The sequence below is a fragment of the Ostrinia furnacalis genome, unplaced genomic scaffold, assembly GCF_004193835.3.
Source record: "Ostrinia furnacalis isolate ACB-3 unplaced genomic scaffold, ASM419383v2 OfSCF1411, whole genome shotgun sequence".
NCBI lineage: Eukaryota > Metazoa > Arthropoda > Insecta > Lepidoptera > Crambidae > Ostrinia > Ostrinia furnacalis.
The window spans coordinates 602,457-622,193 of NW_021131650.1; the positions used below are offsets into that span (position 1 = coordinate 602,457).

General features: G+C 36.2%; 2 protein-coding genes across 2 annotated transcripts; one reads left to right on the forward strand and one right to left on the reverse strand.

Annotated features, from left to right (window-relative positions):
• Positions 1-1,951: 1,951 nt before the first annotated feature.
• LOC114352649 (uncharacterized) lies at positions 1,952-15,847 on the forward strand. The gene is made up of 8 exons (XM_028304323.1): positions 1,952-2,832; positions 2,928-3,150; positions 3,531-3,750; positions 4,632-4,914; positions 9,486-10,343; positions 13,544-13,766; positions 14,106-14,328; positions 15,252-15,847. Exons 1-8 carry the CDS (start codon positions 1,999-2,001, stop codon positions 15,535-15,537), a joined length of 3,150 nt encoding a protein of 1,049 aa, XP_028160124.1. The 5' UTR covers positions 1,952-1,998; the 3' UTR covers positions 15,538-15,847.
• A 901-nt stretch (positions 15,848-16,748) lies between these two features.
• On the reverse strand, positions 16,749-18,981 carry LOC114352626 (vitellin-degrading protease-like). Its single transcript, XM_028304287.1, has 5 exons — positions 18,841-18,981; positions 18,344-18,512; positions 17,935-18,202; positions 17,656-17,793; positions 16,749-17,304 (listed from the first exon to the last, which is right to left on the reverse strand). Exons 1-5 carry the CDS (start codon positions 18,896-18,898, stop codon positions 17,143-17,145), a joined length of 795 nt encoding a protein of 264 aa, XP_028160088.1. The 5' UTR covers positions 18,899-18,981; the 3' UTR covers positions 16,749-17,142.
• Between the last annotated feature and the right edge of the window lie 756 nt (positions 18,982-19,737).

Sequence of the window (19,737 nt, forward strand, 5' to 3'; positions counted from 1 at the left end):
ATACCTAATGTGTAGTGCCGACCACTCATTATACGCGTGCCAAAAATTTCTAGGTTCTGATTTGGACAATCTAATCACTAAACATAAGTTGTGTGAAAACTGTTTACGTTCGGGACATACGTTAGATTCTTGTAGGTTCGGACCGTGTCGTAAGTGTAACAAAAAACATACATTATTTCACAACGACTGATCTGAGACTGACCGAGCGGTCACAAGCGGTGTTCCTCCACACCTTCAGCGCTGAGCGCACGCCCCCCGCAGCCTCAAGCCCGCGGGCTCCATCACAATGCAAATCAGGGATGTTATGGAAATCCGTAACCATAACCGAAACTATCAGATATCCGAAATAAAAAAAATATCCGTAACGGAAACCGATTCAAAAGTTTCGGATAGTTTATCCGAATAAAGGCGGAGTCTAAATCAATATTATTTTTAGGGTTCCGTAGCCAAATGGCAAAAAACGGAACCCTTATAGATTCGTCATGTCTGTCTGTCCGTCCGTCCGTCTGTCCGTCCGTATGTCACAGCCATTTTTTTCCGAAACTATAAGAGCTATACTGTTGAAACTTGGTAAGTAGATGTATTCTGTGAACCGCATTAAGATTTTGATGCAAAAATAAAAAAATAAAAAAATACTGGGAGCTACCCATACTTAGACTGAAAGTCAAAATTTTTTTTTCATCAAACACATACGTGTGGGGTAATGAACGGATTTTGATGATAGTTTCATCAACATCCGTTCATTAGTTTTTGCGTGAAAGAGTAACAAACATCCAGACATGCTGACATCCAGACATCCAAACTTTCGCATTTATAATATTAAAAGTAGGATAAAAAATCTTTATCTAATAAAATTCATGTGTTTGTCTAGAATTGACCTAGGAAATGTTTTTTTTTAAATAAAACTATTATTTTCCTACCGGACCTGACAAATAATTTAGATCAGGTCAATGCGCCATCAGTTTTGTTTGTTTTTGTTTTGATTTTCCGGGTAGGAATAAAATAAATAAATATACAGAAGTCAAGTTAGATTACTAAGCACAAGGTCCACTAGTGATTAGCACTTGAATAACGTCATTATCTAATGAATTGGGCATTATTTAATAAAGATAATAAAATTAGCCCACTATTCGTCGTTATTGGTTTATAATTTACTAGCTTTCCGCCCGCGGCTTTGCCAGCGTGGAATTTTGTCTGCCACAGAAAAACTTTATCGCTCGCGTCCCTGTTTCAAAAACCGGGATAAAAACTATCCTATGTCCTTTCCCAGAACTCAAACTATCTCTAATTTCATCAAAATCGGTTCAGTGGTTTAGGCGTGAAAGCAAGACAGACAGACAGAGTTACTTTCGCATTTATAATATTAGTATATGTAGATAGATTATGAGTAGGTATAGAAGAAGTATAGATAAATGACCCGTCTTTTTCCTTCGACTCTGCTTGTTTTCATTTTTCTCAGTAAGATTTGAATATTACTACGACCTCTTTATTGTCAAATCTGAGGCTTGGTGTCTCGCCACCAGAATAACACAAGGCTAAAGTTAAATAAAATTTCATGTCTAGATAGATAGACAGAATATTGTACACCACTTAAGACAAGAAAAATAGGTACAAAAGATACGGTACAATACATTAGGCGGCCTTATAGGTTTCTAACGATCTTATCTAGACAACTTAGAGGACAGTTGTATAGAATAGGTAAAGATGAAAGCTGAAGGAATGTCAGTGTCAACCAATAAAAGGTTACATTTTAGATTCATCATCAATCAGCCCGAAGTGACTATAGTTACCCAATAACCAGGTTAAAACTTTACACAAATAAACTAAATAGAAGATAAGGGTAATTATGCCGATAGATACATTGTAGCACAAATCAATGTGACTCAAGTTCAATAAAAGTAAATCGTTGAAACGATTAGACGCATAATATATATATATTCTAATTGTCAAGTTATCCATCAGAACGAGCTTAGACATTATCGTGACAACAATACAGCCATGGCTAGGCTAATTTCATTAGTGATACTTATTGCTTGTGCTTTTGTTAGTGACGAAGGAGCTCGGATACTTGCAGTGTTCCCTACGCCATCAATAAGCCATCAAGTGGTGTTTCGAACGCTGACATTGGAGTTAGTCAACCGAGGTCATGAAGTAATTGTTCTGACAACAGACCCAATTTTCAAAGATGGAGGGTCACCAAAGAATTTGCTCGAAATTGATGCTCACGACGTTTCTTACGATTCTTGGTCAGTATTTACTTCATCAAACCTTACAACAGGCAATAAAAAGGATACGCGCGCCCAATCGAGGTTAATCCTAACGTTGTTGATGTCGCTATTTGAAAAACAGATGCAATTGGACGATATGAAACAACTTTTAATGGATAAGTCGCAGAAATTTGATTTGCTGATACTCGAAGCATACTTCTGGCCATTGTTAGGGCTTACGCACGTATTTAAAGCACCAGTGATACAGGTCAGTTCATTTGGATCGACTGATGATAATTTGAAAACCTTTGGTGCAGTAATCCATCCTTTTCTTTACCCAACGTGTGGGATTCAGAGAGTCAATAATCTGACATTTTGGGAGAAGGTATCAAATATTTACAATGCTTACATCACAGAAAGAAATCTTGCTAAATTATATGAAATATCCAATGAAATGCTTAAAAGAGTGTTTGGTGAGAGTGTCCCATCGATTGATGACCTGAGAAATAATGTTGATTTATTGTTATTAAATATCCATCCGATATGGGAAAGAAATCGTCCGGTTCCACCAAACGTCATCTTCATGGGAGGTGTTCATCAGAAACCAGAAAAGGAATTAACTCAGGTAAGTGATAGTTTCACTAACTAAAAATTAGAATGAGAAAATTAAAATTAAAATCAGAATTAGACAATACTAAACTGTATAAACAATATTTGCAGGATCTCAAAAAATATTTAGACGCATCTGAAAATGGTGTCATATACATCAGCTTTGGAACCAACGTAGATCCAGCTTCGTTACCTCCAGAAAAAATTCAATCAATGATTGCTGCAGTTTCTAAGTCACCCTACGATGTGCTATGGAAGTGGAATCATGATGAATTGCCGGGAAGAACTTCCAATATAAAAATTTCAAAATGGTTTCCACAGTCGGACCTTTTACGTACGTATTAATAACAAGACTCATTCCATTTGCCATATTATTAATATTATACTTTCAATTGTTGAATTAAATATGCAGCTGCCATATATGCCTACTAATCCTAATGGATCAGCTGGATTTTGTACTATTTATTTTCTTCTTAGTCTTTTGTTTTTGTCCGTTGTAAAAATTAAAATTTTATGAGCTAAAGTGTCTGACATAGTCTGCATCAGAATTTTATCGGCTTTTACTTCCAAGATTTTGCTTCCCATATTAGTGAAAAATGATACTTAAAAGATCAAAATTGAAAATTCAAGTTTATACGTCTTAGCCTCCTAAGTTAACTATGAAACCTAGAAAAAATTATCATCATCAGTTAATTCAACTGTGTTTTCTTCCAGGTCATCCAAAAGTAAAACTATTCATCACACAAGGAGGTCTACAATCAACTGACGAAGCCATAACAGCTGGTGTACCTTTGATCGGCATCCCCATGTTTGGAGACCAGTGGTTTAATATAGAACAATATGAGTACCATAACATTGGCATCAAAATTGACATGGACACCATTTCAGAAGAAAAACTGAGAAACGCTATCGAAACTATTATGAAAGATAAAAGGTGAGTCACCATTAAGATAAATAATTTTGACAACGTTCTGCTGGTTTATTTACTAGCTAATTAAATATACTTTACCATTTATGTTTCGAATTTTAATGAAAATGCCATATTTGAGCCAAATTCAGGTGATCTTTTTAGCCTTACTGAGACCATTTTAATAGTTTTATTACTTGTTACTATTCTATGATAGTTAAGGAAATGTCAAAAGTTGTCTCATCAATTTGATCTTTAGAAAACGAGTAGGTATGCCTACTTACATTTATCGTGAAATCAGACCCTTATTGTGATTGCCATCGCATGTTATCGGTGTTATTATCTATCTGGTCATAATAATATCAATCATTCGATTGAGCTGCTCAGTCTAGTATGCAATCTGGAATATTTCCTTATGCAATATGCATACGAGTGTAAAATATGTATAACCTTTGCCCGTGGTTTCACTTGCGTGAATTTGGTCTGTCAACAGAAAATCTATATCTCGTGCGTGTCCCTCTTCTAGACTTGGATAAAACTATTCTGTCCTTTCCCGGGACTCAATCTATCTCTTTACCATTATTAATAACTGACAGTCTTAGGCTGGATTGCCATCATGTTACTTTGACTTTAACGTCAAAAATCTGTCAAACTCCATACAAAATGCACTGGTTAACGTTATAGCACAGTATGGTAACGATTAAATTTAGGTGGTGCATTTCAGCCTTAAATCACCTCTTTCTTCAGTGATTAAAATACATATACCTAGATGGTGGAGGTGAATTTTGATGAAGTAACGGGTTGTGACGGAAAGGAATTTTTCCATTGATGCGGATATTATCTCTTAAGACATTCGAACGTTATGCCTCCTTCCTTCATACTCTAATAAAAATAACCTTTTATTTCAGTTACTACGATAACATAGCGCGTCTCCGAACCTTAATGTACGACCAGCCCCAGAGTCCACTAGAGCGTGCAATGTGGTGGACAGAGCACGTGATCCGCCACTCCGGCGCACGACACTTACGCACAGCGGCAGCCAACATGTCCTGGCAACAATACTTAGAAATAGAACTAGTTATTTATGTAATTTTAGGCTTCATAACTGTGATATTAAGCATCATTTTTGCATGCTACCTTTTATACAGAACTGTGATTAGACTGAGCAAAAGTACTAAGTTGAAAAGAACCTAATTGTGTAATACTGAAAACTTAAATAACTCTTTTTTTTCCTTGACATGTTTTAATTACTTTGGTACATAATTGCTACATCTGTTTCCGTCAAAAGACGTCCACTGCTGGACAAGCCTCCTCTGAAAATTTTCACAATGACCGGTCCTGCGCTGTCCGCATTCAGGTACTTCCCGCGACCGACCTTCACCAGATCGTCGGTCTATTTATATTATATTACTAGCGGCCGCCCGCGACTTCGTACGCGTGGACCTCGTTTTACTCCATTAGGGGTGGAGTTTCGTAAAATCCACTTTTAGCATCTATAGCGCATACATTTTAAATTTCAACTCTCTTACTTTAAACACATAGGACTTTCATAATATAAACTTCCAATCCTCCTTTTATCTCCTTAGCCCCCGTAGTTGATTTCTAATGATACATTTTCAGTATATGTACCACCACCACCACCACCATTTCAGCCATAGGACGTCCACTGCTGAACATAGCTCCCCCAATGCTTTCCATGTTGATCGATTGGAAGCGGCCTGCGTCCAGCGCTTCCCTTTACGATGTCGTCGGTCCACCTTGTAGGTGGAAGTCCCACGCTACGTTTTCCGGTACGCGGCCTCCATTCCAGAACCATTCTGCGCCATCGGCCATCAGTTCTGCGTACTATGTGCCCTGCCCATTGCCACTTCAGCTTGCTAATCCGTCGGGCTATGTCAGCGACTTTGGTTCGTTTACAGATCTCCTCGTTTCTGATTCGATCTCGCAAAGAAACACCAAGCATAGCCCTCTCCATAGCACGCTGTGCAACTGAGCTTCTGTATAAGGCCTATAGTGAGAGGCCACGTTTCCGAGCCATAAGTTATCACTGGTAACACACATTGGTTATACACTCTAGTCTTCAGGCATTGAGGTATTTTGGACGAAAAGATGTTGCGTAGTTTCCCGAACGCTGCCCAGCCGAGTTGGATTCGACGATTGACCTCCTTCTCGAAATTGGACCTACCTAGCTGGATCGTTTGTCCGAGGTAGACATACCTACTTGTCGACAATCTCGAGAATTGAGCTCCCAACTGAAACTGGGTAGGGCGCAACATGGACATTCGACATAAGCTTCGTTTTGTCCATGTTCATCCTCAGGCCTACCTGTTGGGAAAATCGATTAAGGTCTTCGAGCATTGTGCCAAGATCTTCCAACGATTCTGCCATGACCACAATATCGTCGGCAAACCGATGTGTACACAGTACCACAGTGTACCGAACAGTATATGTACACCTCCACAATATCTAGAGATCATAGTGAGCATACACTTTAACTTTCAAGTCTCTTACTTTAAAAACCGAGGACTGCAATACAAACTTCTAACCCCCTTTTTAACTCCCATAAGGGTTGAATTTTGCAAAATTTCGTCTTAGTGACTACCTACGTTCTAAAAGGAGGTGTATTCCACTTTGATCACCTGGCTTTGATCAGCCAGGTGATCAAAGTGGACTTACAGCGACAATTTAGTGTCCTTTGAATTTATTCTGTGCCTTTGATCACCCACGGATACGATGTCCTGGGTGAGCCAAGTAGACTCTAGTTAAATTATTATTTTAGTGTCCTTTGATCATCTACAAACAAATCACACCTCCTCTGAATAGTCACATGTCCAATTGTTGTACTACATAATATTTTGTTTTGTAACATTTTTGATATTTTCTAAAAACCGCAATAAACAAATTGGACATGTATGTGACAATTCAGAGGTATGATTTATTTATAGGTGATCAAAGAACACTAAAAAAATCATTTAATTGGAGTCCACTTTGATCATCTTGGTGATCAAAGCCAGCTAGGTGATCCAAGTGGAATAGATAGACCATTAACCCCTATGAGAACTCTTTTGAGACTTGTAGTTTCCGAGACTTCGTGATGAGTGAGTGAGTCACTTAGTCATTCAATGACCTTTCTTTCTACTAAAATTACACGTACCTATAGTAATTATCATTAAAATCAAATAAGTAAGTACCTACCAACCTAAGTAATTAAAATAAAGACCCTATCAAAAAATTTACAAATTACATACAGAAAATAAAAACGAAGTAATTCTTATCCTATTTAACTACAATCGCCCACGCGCCCATCCCATTTGTCCGCCGCTGAACCGTACCCTAATATTCATCTCGGTAGATGGCGGCACATAGTAAGAATTTGCAAGGAAGTTTGTAAAAAGTCACTAATTAACACTTTGATTTGCTCGTTTAAACCCAGTTAATGATTCAAATAGGTACATACAGTGAATGGTTCAATTACATAAAATAATATTTATTTATTAAATTTTCAATATTATTTACGAACAGCGCTATTCATAGTACATGTAATATTTAGTTACTAATTTACTATGATGTCGATAGATGGCGTTTGACAGCTTTGCCTTCATGAATATTTACGTACCTCAAAAATGTTTTTCAGGCGCAAGAAGATTTTAACCAATGACGATAGATGGCGCTTTTCCACGTCTTATGAAAATCCTAAATTGATGAATTTAAATAAAAAATAGTTTAAATTTAGCAGACGCAGTTTTATTGCAGAGAGATTACCACAGACAACAAGATGGCGACATAGAGCGATTTGTCTATTAACTAGAGACGTAACTACATACTAGTGTAGATCTGCTGAATCGGTAAATAGGGTTCAATATTAATAAATACAACACTCTCACCTAATTTGAACCCTTGTTCTTAAAACATAGCTACTTTAAAATCAATACAAATAACATTTTGCATCTAAAGTAAACTTAAAGACATATTAATAACTCTCACCAAAAATTAACAGTTTTAGTAATGTGCAAGTTTCTTAATACCAATTTTACTTCTAAGATACTGAAACTTGTCTCTAGGCAAAGCTTTAGTGAATACATCAGCAAATTGCTCCTTAGTACAAACATAATTGAGATCAATTTGTTTCTCTACATATTTCTCCTTTATAAAATTATATTTGATATCGATGTGTTTACAACGCTTATGGTAATCAATATTTTTGATTAAACAAATTGCACTTTGGTTATCTATATTCAAACAAATTGAATCCTGATTGAATTTACCAATATCTAATAACAGTCTTTTCAACCACAAAGCTTCTTTTGTCGCAGAACAGGCGGCCATAAATTCCGCTTCAGTGGTGGAAAGTGCAACGCTTTGCTGACGTCATTCACTTCAAACCCGATGTTTCTTAGCTTGTGTGCGGAGGTCATTATTTTGTTCACATAGTCTTCTATGTTCAGACAACTTTCAAGAGTGGTTGTGATCAGATCTCTTAGCAATCCAACACGGCGTGTCAAACCGTTATCATCGAACGCTTTGGCGAGGTTATTCCATACCTCTCTTGCAGTTTTGGCCTCTTGAATATGTACATAGTTGATAGGATGTACAAGTAAAATTATTTTCGATTTGGCCTTCGTGTCAAGTCTGGAATCAACAGGCTCCTTCGCCGTTATACAGCACCAAAGTTCCTCATGTTCGAGATATGTTTGGACTGCGAATTTCCAAGTGGGATAATTATCTCGTCCTGTCAGCTTTTCGATTAACGCCATTGTATTATTTGACGACATTTTTGCTGAATTTTAAAGATGGAACCACGTGAAAATTTTTGCAATATTTTTGCGTATTTCTCAATTTACTAACTGTTAAACTATTTGTTTTATTCTACTGTTCACTTTTATGCAAAAATCAGGTGGCCTGGGCCCATAACCTGATGAATTTAAATAAAAAATAGTTTAAATTTAGCAGACGCAGTTTTATTGCAGAGAGATTACCACAGACAACAAGATGGCGACATAGAGCGATTTGTCTATTAACTAGAGACGTAACTACATACTAGTGTAGATCTGCTGAATCGGTAAATAGGGTTCAATATTAATAAATACAACATAAATATTTTACGGGACCCTATTTTTTTCCAAAATAAAACTTAGCCTATGTTACTTGTGAGTTATGTAGCTTTCGAATGGTGAAAGAATTTTTAAAATCGGTCCAGTAGTTTTTGAGCCTATCCATTACAACTAAACAAACAAACAAACAAACAAACAAAGTTTTCCTCTTTATAATATTAGTGTAGATAACGATGATATCAAATTTCTGACTTCACCGTACTGACTGACTGACTGACTGACATAGTGATCTATCAACGCATAGCCCAAACCACTGGACAGATCTGGCTGAAATTTGGCATGCAGGTAGATGTTATGACGTAGGCATCCGCTAAGAAAGTATTTTACGAAACTCCACCCCTAAGGGGGTAAAGCGGGATTCACGCGTACGAAGTCGCGTGTGGCCGCTAGTCTACAAATAAAATTTCCTACAAAGCAAATAGAGTTTGTTTACACACTCGTATCAATGAAGATGGCGTAATAAATGTTTGTGAGGTACCAAGTGCGTTGCTAGTGGCGTGTCTGCAAAAAATGATAAGCAGTATCAATATTAATAAAAAAACTAGCCAGACAACAAACAAATTGATAGCGTAATTACATAGTCATCTCGGAATGACTTAGCAAAATTTTAATAGAACGTATATAAGCTTATACAAACGGCTTATTTAATAGTATCAAGTTTGTTGTGTGATTAGCATGACCAGTTTTCGGCACGTATTTACTATCGCGTGCTTCATAGCTCACAATGAAGCGTCGCGAATACTTGCGGTGTTTCCGACGCCGTCAATTAGCCATCAAGTAGTGTTTCGGCCTCTCGTAGAAGAGCTAGTGAAAAGAGGTCACGAAGTGGTTGTTGTAACTACTGATCCAGTGTACAAAAATGGTGGAGCACCAACAAATTTGACAGAAATTGATGTACACGACCTGTCTTATGGAATTTGGAGGACAGAATTTCTACAGGCAAGCGTAGCGTCAGGTAGCAAAGAAGAACTGTCGGGGCAAGTCAGTATGTCATTGAAAACAATGATGAAAGTTTTTGAGGAACAGATGTTGACGACCGAATTCCAAAAGCTGTTGAAATATAAATCACAGAAGTTTGATCTGCTGTTACTGGAAGCTTTTTTCACGCCATTGCTTGCTTTGTCGCATGTGTTCAAAGCACCTGTGATACAAGTCAGTTCTCTTGGAAATACGGAGGACAATCTGCACATGGTGGGGGCAGTGTCTCATCCCATTTTGTACCCGACTGCTATGCAACAGACTTTGAACCACATCAGCCTGTTCGAAAAACTGTCTGAAATATACCATTACTATGATACCTTGGCTATATTAGCTGCAGTTGAAAAATTTTATGATGAAAGAATTGCTGCAGTATTTGGAACAGAAACCCCTCCTTTGACAGAATTAAAGAACAATGTGGACATGTTATTTGTGAATATTCATCCGATTTGGGAAAACAACCGACCGGTTCCACCGAATGTAATCTATATGGGAGGATTGCATCAAAAACCCGAAAAGGAATTACCTCAAGTACGTACTCGTATTATCTTTAAAGATTGGTTGTTTTATATCAATATCACTCTAAAATATTTTCGTTTTATTTGGAATCGAAAAAATATTACTAATAATATTATGATTATGCCTAAATGATAGTCTATTAAAATTAATTAACAAATTACAAACTCAATACTTTTTTGATCTGCAGGATATCGTGATACCATGATCAATGTTTACATTTATTTAATGGTAAAAAGCTTATTAAATATCATTTTTTTATATAAATTCACAATTTTTCAGGATCTCAAAAACTATTTTGACTCATCTAAGAATGGTGTCATATACATTAGTTTTGGAACTAACGTAGATCCAGCTCTGTTACCTCCGGAAAAAATACAGACGATGATCAACGTACTTTCTAAACTACCCTACGATATCTTGTGGAAGTGGAATCAAGATGAGCTGCCTGGGAGAACTCCTAATATCAGGATTTCAAAATGGTTGCCTCAAAGCGATCTCTTACGTAAGTTTTCTTATTATTTGATAAATTATGTAAATAACCTTAACAACAGTTGCTGCACTCAGTGTTAAGAGACAGGAAAGACGTTGATCTAATGGATCTAATTTTGATCTTTTTTTCCAGGACACCCAAAAGTAAAACTGTTCATATCCCAAGGAGGTTGCAATCTACGGATGAGGCACGGATGAGGCCATCTCTGCTGGAGTGCCTTTGATAGGAATGCCAATGCTAGGAGACGTATAACGTAGAACAATATGTGTACCATAAGATTGGCATCCGAGTGGATATGGATACAATATCAGAAGATGAACTAAGCAATGCCATTCAAACAATCATGAAAGATGACAGGTATATTAATTTGTTAGTATTTTGGACCTAATTCAATTATACACGACTTGAACAAGTCGGTAAATTATTTTATGAAAACAGTCTTTGACTTAGCCCGAGGAATTTTATTGTAGGTACATTTCCACTTTTGAAGCACTCTTGAAATTATTCGAAGAGGCCTATGTTTAGCAACGGACGTCCTGTAGTGGAAATGATGACGAAGATGATGACGCTCGAGTCTTGCAAAGTGCTACTTCTCACGCCCGTATTCACAAACATTACTATGAGGTCTCAGAGTACGTATGGACACGAACCAATCAAGAATACTTTATTCAGCATAGAAAAATAAAAATACATTACATGACATTAAACTACAAACTATGCTGAAGTGGCGACCGCTCAGCTATATTCGCGACATAACAAGCGCCATGTCGAGAAGCTGGTTTTCAGCGGGAACCATTATACGAAGAGGATTGCGGATTGCGCGCCCTCTTGACCGAGACCATATAGAGGCTACCAGCCAAGAAGGCGCGCAACAGGGGGCGTTATTGACGGTGATCAAAAAAAATATAGAGGGTGACTGGAACTCAACCCGCCATAGCTAATACGCGTATAGAGGAGGTAATTTGCTAATTATTGAACCTTACTTTCTATGTCTAAAGTTTTATAGTTTAGGAGATATGTCAATTTTTATACTTTTTTCAGATTTTTCCGAAATTTGACCTAAAAACTGCTTAATTTTTTTTTTCTCGCGTAATTTCAACAGTTTTTTTATTAGATATTAATATAGAATATGTCTTTATTCAAATAAAATAGATTTCTGATCCAGATAATGATTGAATAACTAGTTACGAGCCGCCAAAGTCTAACAAAAGTACAAACCACGAAAAAAAATTGTACATCGAATTTAATTTAAAAAAACTAATGGTGATAATGGATTGCCAATAATCTTAAAAATATCTCTAGCTTCTCTTCTTTCCAATGATATATCACACGTTGTAATTAGATATTGAAATTTGTCAAAAATTCAAAGTTTATGGAAGAAAATGGAGTAATAATACAAAAATTATACGTACAAAGTTGATTTTGATTTTTTTTTAAATTTTTCTTCATAATGTGATTATTATTTTAAATTAATTTTTCAAGAAACACAAAAATAGTAATGAAAAGGAGTATAGCAGAAAATATGAGATGTTTTAAGAAACTTTGTATGGATAATTTTCGTATTATTACTCCATTTTCTTCCATAAACTTTGATTTTTTAATAAATATCTAATTACTACGTGTGATATATCATTGGAAAGAAGAGAAGGTAAAGATATTTTTAAGATCATTGGCAATCCATTATCATCATTCGTTTTTTTATAAATCGAATTCGAACTTGAATTTTTTATCGTGGTTTGTACTTTTGTTAAACTTTGGCGGCTCGTAACTAGTTATTCAATCATTATCTGGATCTGAAATTTATTTTATTTGACTAAAGGTTTATTCGATATTAGTATCAAATAAAAAATCGGTTAAAATCATGCGAGAAAAAAAAATTAAGCATTTTGTAGGTCAAATTTCGGAAAAAGTATGAAAATTGACATATCTCCTAAACTATGAAACTTTAGTCATAGAAAGTAAGGTTCAATAATTAGCAAATGACCTCCTCTATACGCGTATTAGCTATGGCGGGTTCAGTTCCAGTCACCCTGTATATAAAAATAACTTATGTTATAACCAATATATGTAAATGATTTACAGAAATAAAAAAAATATATTTATATATGTTATAACGATGATATCAAATTTCTGACTTCACCGTACTGACTGACTGACTGACTGACATAGTGATCTATCAACGCATAGCCCAAACCACTGGACAGATCTGGCTGAAATTTGGCATGCAGGTAGATGTTATGACGTAGGCATCCGCTAAGAAAGTATTTTACGAAACTCCACCCCTAAGGGGGTAAAGCGGGATTCACGCGTACGAAGTCGCGTGTGGCCGCTAGTCTACAAATAAAATTTCCTACAAAGCAAATAGAGTTTGTTTACACACTCGTATCAATGAAGATGGCGTAATAAATGTTTGTGAGGTACCAAGTGCGTTGCTAGTGGCGTGTCTGCAAAAACTGATAAGCAGTATCAATATTAATAAAAAAACTAGCCAGACAACAAACAAATTGATAGCGTAATTACATAGTCATCTCGGAATGACTTAGCAAAATTTTAATAGAACGTATATAAGCTTATACAAACGGCTTATTTAATAGTATCAAGTTTGTTGTGTGATTAGCATGACCAGTTTTCGGTACGTATTTACTATCGCGTGCTTNTATTTATTCAATGGTAAAAAGATTATTAAATATCATTTTTTTTATATAAATTCACAATTTTTCAGGATCTCAAAAACTATTTGGACTCATCTAAGAATGGTGTTATATACATTAGTTTTGGAACCAACGTAGATCCAGCTCTGTTACCTCCGGAAAAAATACAGACGATGATCAACGTACTTTCTAAACTACCCTACGATATCTTGTGGAAGTGGAATCAAGATGAGCTGCCTGGGAGAACTCCTAATATCAGGATTTCAAAATGGTTGCCTCAAAGCGATCTTTTACGTACGTATACTAGTATCTCATTAATATCGCTAAGCGAAAAAATGTCCTTAGCTTTTATTGGAAAAAGTAAAGTCCATCAGAAAACTGAATGGATTGTTATTTTATTAGATTAGTATTTATGATGGTATCTAATGATGAAACAACAAGCAAAATTAGTTTTGATAAAATCGGTCGATTCATATTATATGTATAAATCTATTTATCAGAAAAGTTTTTAAATCTTAAATCACAAGTTTAATCGCACAGAAAATTTATAAAAGACTGTCCTTGATTCCAATGAAGAAAGAGATGAAGAAGGCGATGAAATGATGATTTTCGTTAATTGATATTCTTTTCCAGGTCACCCAAAAGTAAAATTGTTCATCACACAAGGAGGTCTGCAATCTACGGATGAGGCCATCACTGCTGGAGTGCCTTTAATTGGAATGCCAATGTTAGGAGACCAATGGTTTAATGTGGAACAATATGTGCACTATAATATTGGTATCAGAGTCGATATGGATACAGTATCGGAAGATAAACTAAGCAGTGCTATCCAAACAATCTTGAAAGATAATAAAAGGTATGTCGCTGATATTTTATACAACTTCGTTTTTAATTGTATTTACATTGGAGACGTATTCATTTAAATAACCGATAAAAAATCTGATGGGTAAGCAAGCTGAAGTGGCAATGGGCAGGGTAATAACCACGCAGAATTGACGGGCGATGGGGCAGTAAGGCTCTATAATAGTGGTCACGCACAGGCAAGCGCGGCATGGGATAGTCCATCCACAAAATTACAGTTGACCTTATACAGGTAACAAAAAGGCGCCCAGTCAATCTGAAAACCTGGGGAAGTCTAACCCTATGTTCAGCAGTGGACGTCCTGCTGTTTACCTCAGTTCGATGGGTGCCTGGAATAAAGCCGCAATAGCCATAGCAGCAGTTTTCTGATTAAGTGATTTTAGTAAACTACACCTTTTGAACTTTTTTTCAGAATTTTATCTTTGAAACTGCCTGATTTACCAAAAGCACTATGGATATTGAATCGTTATTCCCATTCATCATTTAAAATTTGTTGGCACGATTAGCCATTTATACAATGTTAAAACTTTTATTTAAATCTTCTACAAGCAAACGGCTATTACTGTATCCTACAGATCAGCGCCCGAGGCTGCAATACACTATTGCTGTTTGATTAATTGCACACTTTTTACCGGAATAAAACCACAATGGACTCTTACGGAACCGACTTTCAATGTATGAAGCGGCAATATGTATTTCTACCTTTTTAAAGTATATTCTCAGCACTATAACCTTATGCACATTAAATGTTACTCCAGAAAAAATAACGCATGGTTTGATTTACAAACCGTTTTGATACGCCTCGTAGTTTAGAATTATTCAAAATTTACACTAAATCTCTTCTGTAAAATTGTGTTTTGTCGATTGTGGCTTTATTCCCGGCACCCATCGAGTTAACCATTATTTTTTTATTTTCAGCTATCGTCAAAACATCGTGCATCTCCGAAGTATAATGCGCGACCAGCCCCAAAGCCCATTAGAGCGCGCGGTGTGGTGGACAGAACACGTGCTTAGACACTCCGGCGCACGTCACTTACGCGCGGCGGCTGCCAATTTGCCTTTGTATCAATACTTAGAACTAGAACTAGTCACTTATGTAGTTTTAGCTTTGTTGACTGTGGTCACTTTGACCCTTGTGACCCTTTATTCTTTGTATAGTTTAGTCAGTAAAAAGTTTGTGAGACAGAAAGTGAAAAGTAGCTAGTGGTAGGTACCTAGTTAAATACAATTTTAGTTATAGTGTAGAAAATTCTAAAAACGTTGGTAGATAATGACTATAAATAAGAATCTTTTAAAGCTTGTTCACCTAGTCACTCATTCTTCTTTACTTTATTTATTTATTTGTTTATTTATTTTATTGGGCTATCAACATGAGATACAGCTATAACATACTTTACCCTTCAATTTGAGATCGTCATCGAAAAAATTGACAGTGATCATCATTGACAAATAAATTTTGGACACGACAGTTCACAATTTCCTATCAGTTCTAAGAAAATCTATTACATTTAATAGAATATAATAAAAGTTTATAGGTATTATACAAACAGACTTTGTGATAATATTTTGATATAGAATTGATGAAATCTATACGAACAGAGCTATCTTAACTATTTATTTCCGTATTCTAATCACACTACATAATTATTTATTTGCCTTGAGATAATTTCGTAGTTACCATGAGAACTCACGTATCGTTGAGTTGATAAATTATAATAATTATGACGTCATTAAGGAATGAATAACATTCAATAAAATTATAATATTTATTTTGTATGAGATTTATTCACTTATTCCACAATATTCCTATTACATTCTATTTGTTAAATTCTTTTAGGGTGGATTCGACCAAACAAGAGTAAATATTAATCTCGGAATAAATTGTCAGTTTTGACATAATTTCCCATACTGAAACTGTCAATGTTCCAGTATAATATACTCAACATCAAATAAACCGCACCTTCCGCGACGCGAACTTTAACGATTTTCTTCTGACACAATCACAGTGCCCCAACAATATTGGTGTTATTTGAAAGCTCAATAAATATCCTTAAAGAAAAACACATTTAATTTCTTAATAAATGATTAACATATACCATAAATGTGACTTGAAAAAATACCTCACTTTGGGCCCACCTATGGGATCAATGAGACCATATTTTATGGTTATAAAACCAAATAATGATCTCACGTGTCCTCTTTAACAGATGGATAGCGATTAATCCCAACTTAACATTTTTATAGCCATAAAAGTTGGCTCTAGCGTAACTACCTATTTTTTGAAGAAGTGACTCTGGATCCGTCTAAAGACACATTTTTGGGGTAAAAACCTTTCCTATAATGAAATGAAGGTTAGAACTAGGCTTTTAAATGGTGCCAATATTGTTGGGAAGTGGGGATGCATACGTTTGAAAATGCTTGTCGCGGGAGGTGCGATTTATTTGATGTCGAGTGTAGATCCAATAATTGTATTCGATCTATGGTGCGACAGTACATTGGAACTGTCCCACCCGTGACATTGACAGGGGGGCGCCACCGTCAATACCGGATCGCTGATTCCTATTTTTGCCATGTTAGAAACTATTAGTTGAACGATGGTGGCGCCCCCCTGTCAATGAGTTTGATGGTACAGTTCAGTTTAGGTCATCTATAGTTCTATACCTACTGAAACTGTCAATGTGCCAGTTATACCATAGTTAGTCGATGAATTTTTTTAAACCATTGACAGTGTCTTCTTTTTTAATTAAATCTGTAAGATTATATTCGACATTGAGCATAGAGGAAGTGATTTCATGATTTTGTCGTTATATTACAAATCGGGGACGGTCAACTTCAGCTGTTCATCCACCCACTGTCTAAGGGCAGATACCTTCGCGTAGACTGCAGGCCACTCAGGTCTTGCGCATCCGTATCCGAAGTTGACCACGCCAGCCAGCTTGCCATTGTGGATAAGAGGACCACCACTATCGCCCTGTTAAATAGGAAAGTTTATTCAATCAGTGCACTGATATTATTTGGCTTAAGACGTTTTAGGGTGGATTCGACCAAACAAGAGTGAATATTAATCTCAGAATAAATGGTCAGTTTTGCCATATTTAATTTCCCATACTGAAATTACTGTCATGTGAATGTGTCAGTTATACCAGGAGTTATTCTCGGATAAAAGTTTGGTCGAATCGGGCCTTAGTGAAACTTATGGATGTTCTGGCATCAGAATAGCAAACGGGTTGTTTAAAGAATACTTTTGTAGTGGACTAAGTAAAAGATATCTTTTATCATCCTACAAAAAGGAACGCATTAATTTTTTTTACACAATACTAACAAAACAAGCATTTTTCCCGCCCTCTGGTAGTCCAGCACACAGCATATTGTCTGTGAATAAGTCGTCATAAGCATCACGGCACTTCGAATCAGCAATCTTCGGGATCAGAACTCTTTGCAGCATCCGGTCGTTGTAAACCTGCAAATATTTAAACAACTGCAAAATACTCAAATAATATATTATATTAACAACATTGCAGGCCAAACTCTGGTTTTAAATGGGTTTTAGTGGTGGGGCAAAGAATGGGGAATTTTTGAGTTATTGAATTTTAGAACTTACCCACGATCTCTCAGGCGTAGTTTGCCCCCAGCCCGTGACTTGAACAATGTCACCGTCTGGCACTTCTTCGCCCACACCCTTCATTTCCACCGTTTCAATCTTGTCACTCAATCGCACAGGTTTGGAGAGCCACATAATAGCAATGTCACAGTCAAAATTATTTTGGCCATAGTTGGGATGTCGGAGAACTTTTGCCACTGGGTACAGTTCACCATCGCGGCCAGAAAAGGAGGAACCAGCTCGAATTTGGTACTTGGAAGCGTCAAGACTAAAACAGAAGTGAAGTATTTCAAGTAGAACCTAAGAATTTGACAAAAGTTGTAATATTTTTTACAACATTTTTGTTGGACTCTTTTTTTTAAAATGGGGAATTGAAAGATGAAATTTCTTAAAATAATGTAAACCTTACGTTCCAATGCAATGTGCAGCAGTTATCACGATATGCTTGGCAACTAAGGTGCCTCCACAAGAGTGCCTTCCATTCACCTGAAGAGACACTTGGTAAGGTGCTTCGGAGATGTCAATATCTTCGCCTCCAACTATTCCGTCATTGTGCCTCAACATAGGAAGTACGGCGACTGGAATTAAAATGTATGATTTATTTTATACCTACTATAAATTATAGGAAGATGTTTCTTTATTGACAGCAGCAGCAGCTCACAGCAGAAAAAAATATGAGCATAAGAAATACATTCCTTAATTTGGCCTCGTCGTGGAACTGCAGAAGTAATCGAGAAAAACTTTCAAGTTGCTAAATACTACACAAACATGATTTATACTCGTATTATAATGGTGTCTGTGAAAAGGCTCAACATATTAATAAGATGATCGTAATTTTCCGACTGAGTTCTATATTCTTCTGTTTACTGCTAGTGATGTAGCTAATTGTGTTGATAAACTACTTACCTTTGGCTTCACTGCTCAAAAACTGCACTAGTAAACACAAAGCAACTGCAACCCACATTTTGCTGAAGTGGAATGGTTCTCGTACATACAGACTTCGAACATTTCCTTTAAATAGGTTTCATGCATACTTACACGTGTCCATATAAGGTACAACGCACACTTCTTTGAAATGCGTTTTTGAAAAAAAAAATTTACAAAAACGGGTACGGTAATATTATCTAAACTATTTTCACGCGTTTAAATTCGCGAGTGCAAAAATACTCAATAATAATTATTTATTTATTATTTAAGTCGAGTTTTGAGTGTTCAATGAGTTAGCTTACACGTTTATTTATTTACTAGCGGCCGCCCGCGACTTCGTACGCGTGGATCCCGTTTTACCCCCTTCATATATCTTACGCGGTTTAGATTTTTACATACAAATGTGTTTTCCCGCTAACTCCCGTTTCCATGGGAATTTTGCAATATCCTGTTGTAACTAAGCTTTAAGTTTACTAAGATACCTGCATGCTAAATTTCAAGCGTCTAACTTAAGCGGTTTAGATTTTTCATACAAAAGGATTTTCCCGCTAATTCCCGTTCCCGTGAGAATTTTGCAATATCCTGTTGTAACTAAGCTTTAAGTTTACTAAGATACCTGCATGCTAAATTTCAAGCGTCTAACTTAAGCGGTTTAGATTTTTCATACAAAAGGATTTTCCCGCTAATTCCCGTTCTCGTAGGAATTCCTAAGTATACTATAACCTGCCTAGGAGTACGAAGAATAATTGTATCAAGTTTCGTTAAAATTCGTCGAGTAGTTTTAGTTTATATAAGGAACATACAGACAGACAGACAAAAATTTTACTGATTGCATTTTTGGCATCAGTATCGATCACTAATCACCCCCTGATAGTT

Excerpts from the sequence above, each read along its gene's own strand:
- LOC114352649 (XM_028304323.1), top strand. The coding sequence starts at position 1,999 with ATGGCTAGGCTAATTTCATTAGTGATACTTATTGCTTGTGCTTTTGTT. Across the intron at positions 2,833-2,927 it reads CAGAAAAGGAATTAACTCAG|GATCTCAAAAAATATTTAGA; the intron begins GTAAGTGATAGT and ends CAATATTTGCAG. Across the intron at positions 14,329-15,251 it reads ATCTTGAAAGATAATAAAAG|CTATCGTCAAAACATCGTGC; the intron begins GTATGTCGCTGA and ends TTTTATTTTCAG.
- LOC114352626 (XM_028304287.1), bottom strand. The coding sequence starts at position 18,898 with ATGTGGGTTGCAGTTGCTTTGTGTTTACTAGTGCAGTTTTTGAGCAGT. Across the intron at positions 18,513-18,840 it reads TTTGAGCAGTGAAGCCAAAG|TCGCCGTACTTCCTATGTTG; the intron begins GTAAGTAGTTTA and ends TTTTAATTCCAG. Across the intron at positions 18,203-18,343 it reads GCTGCACATTGCATTGGAAC|TCTTGACGCTTCCAAGTACC; the intron begins GTAAGGTTTACA and ends CTTCTGTTTTAG.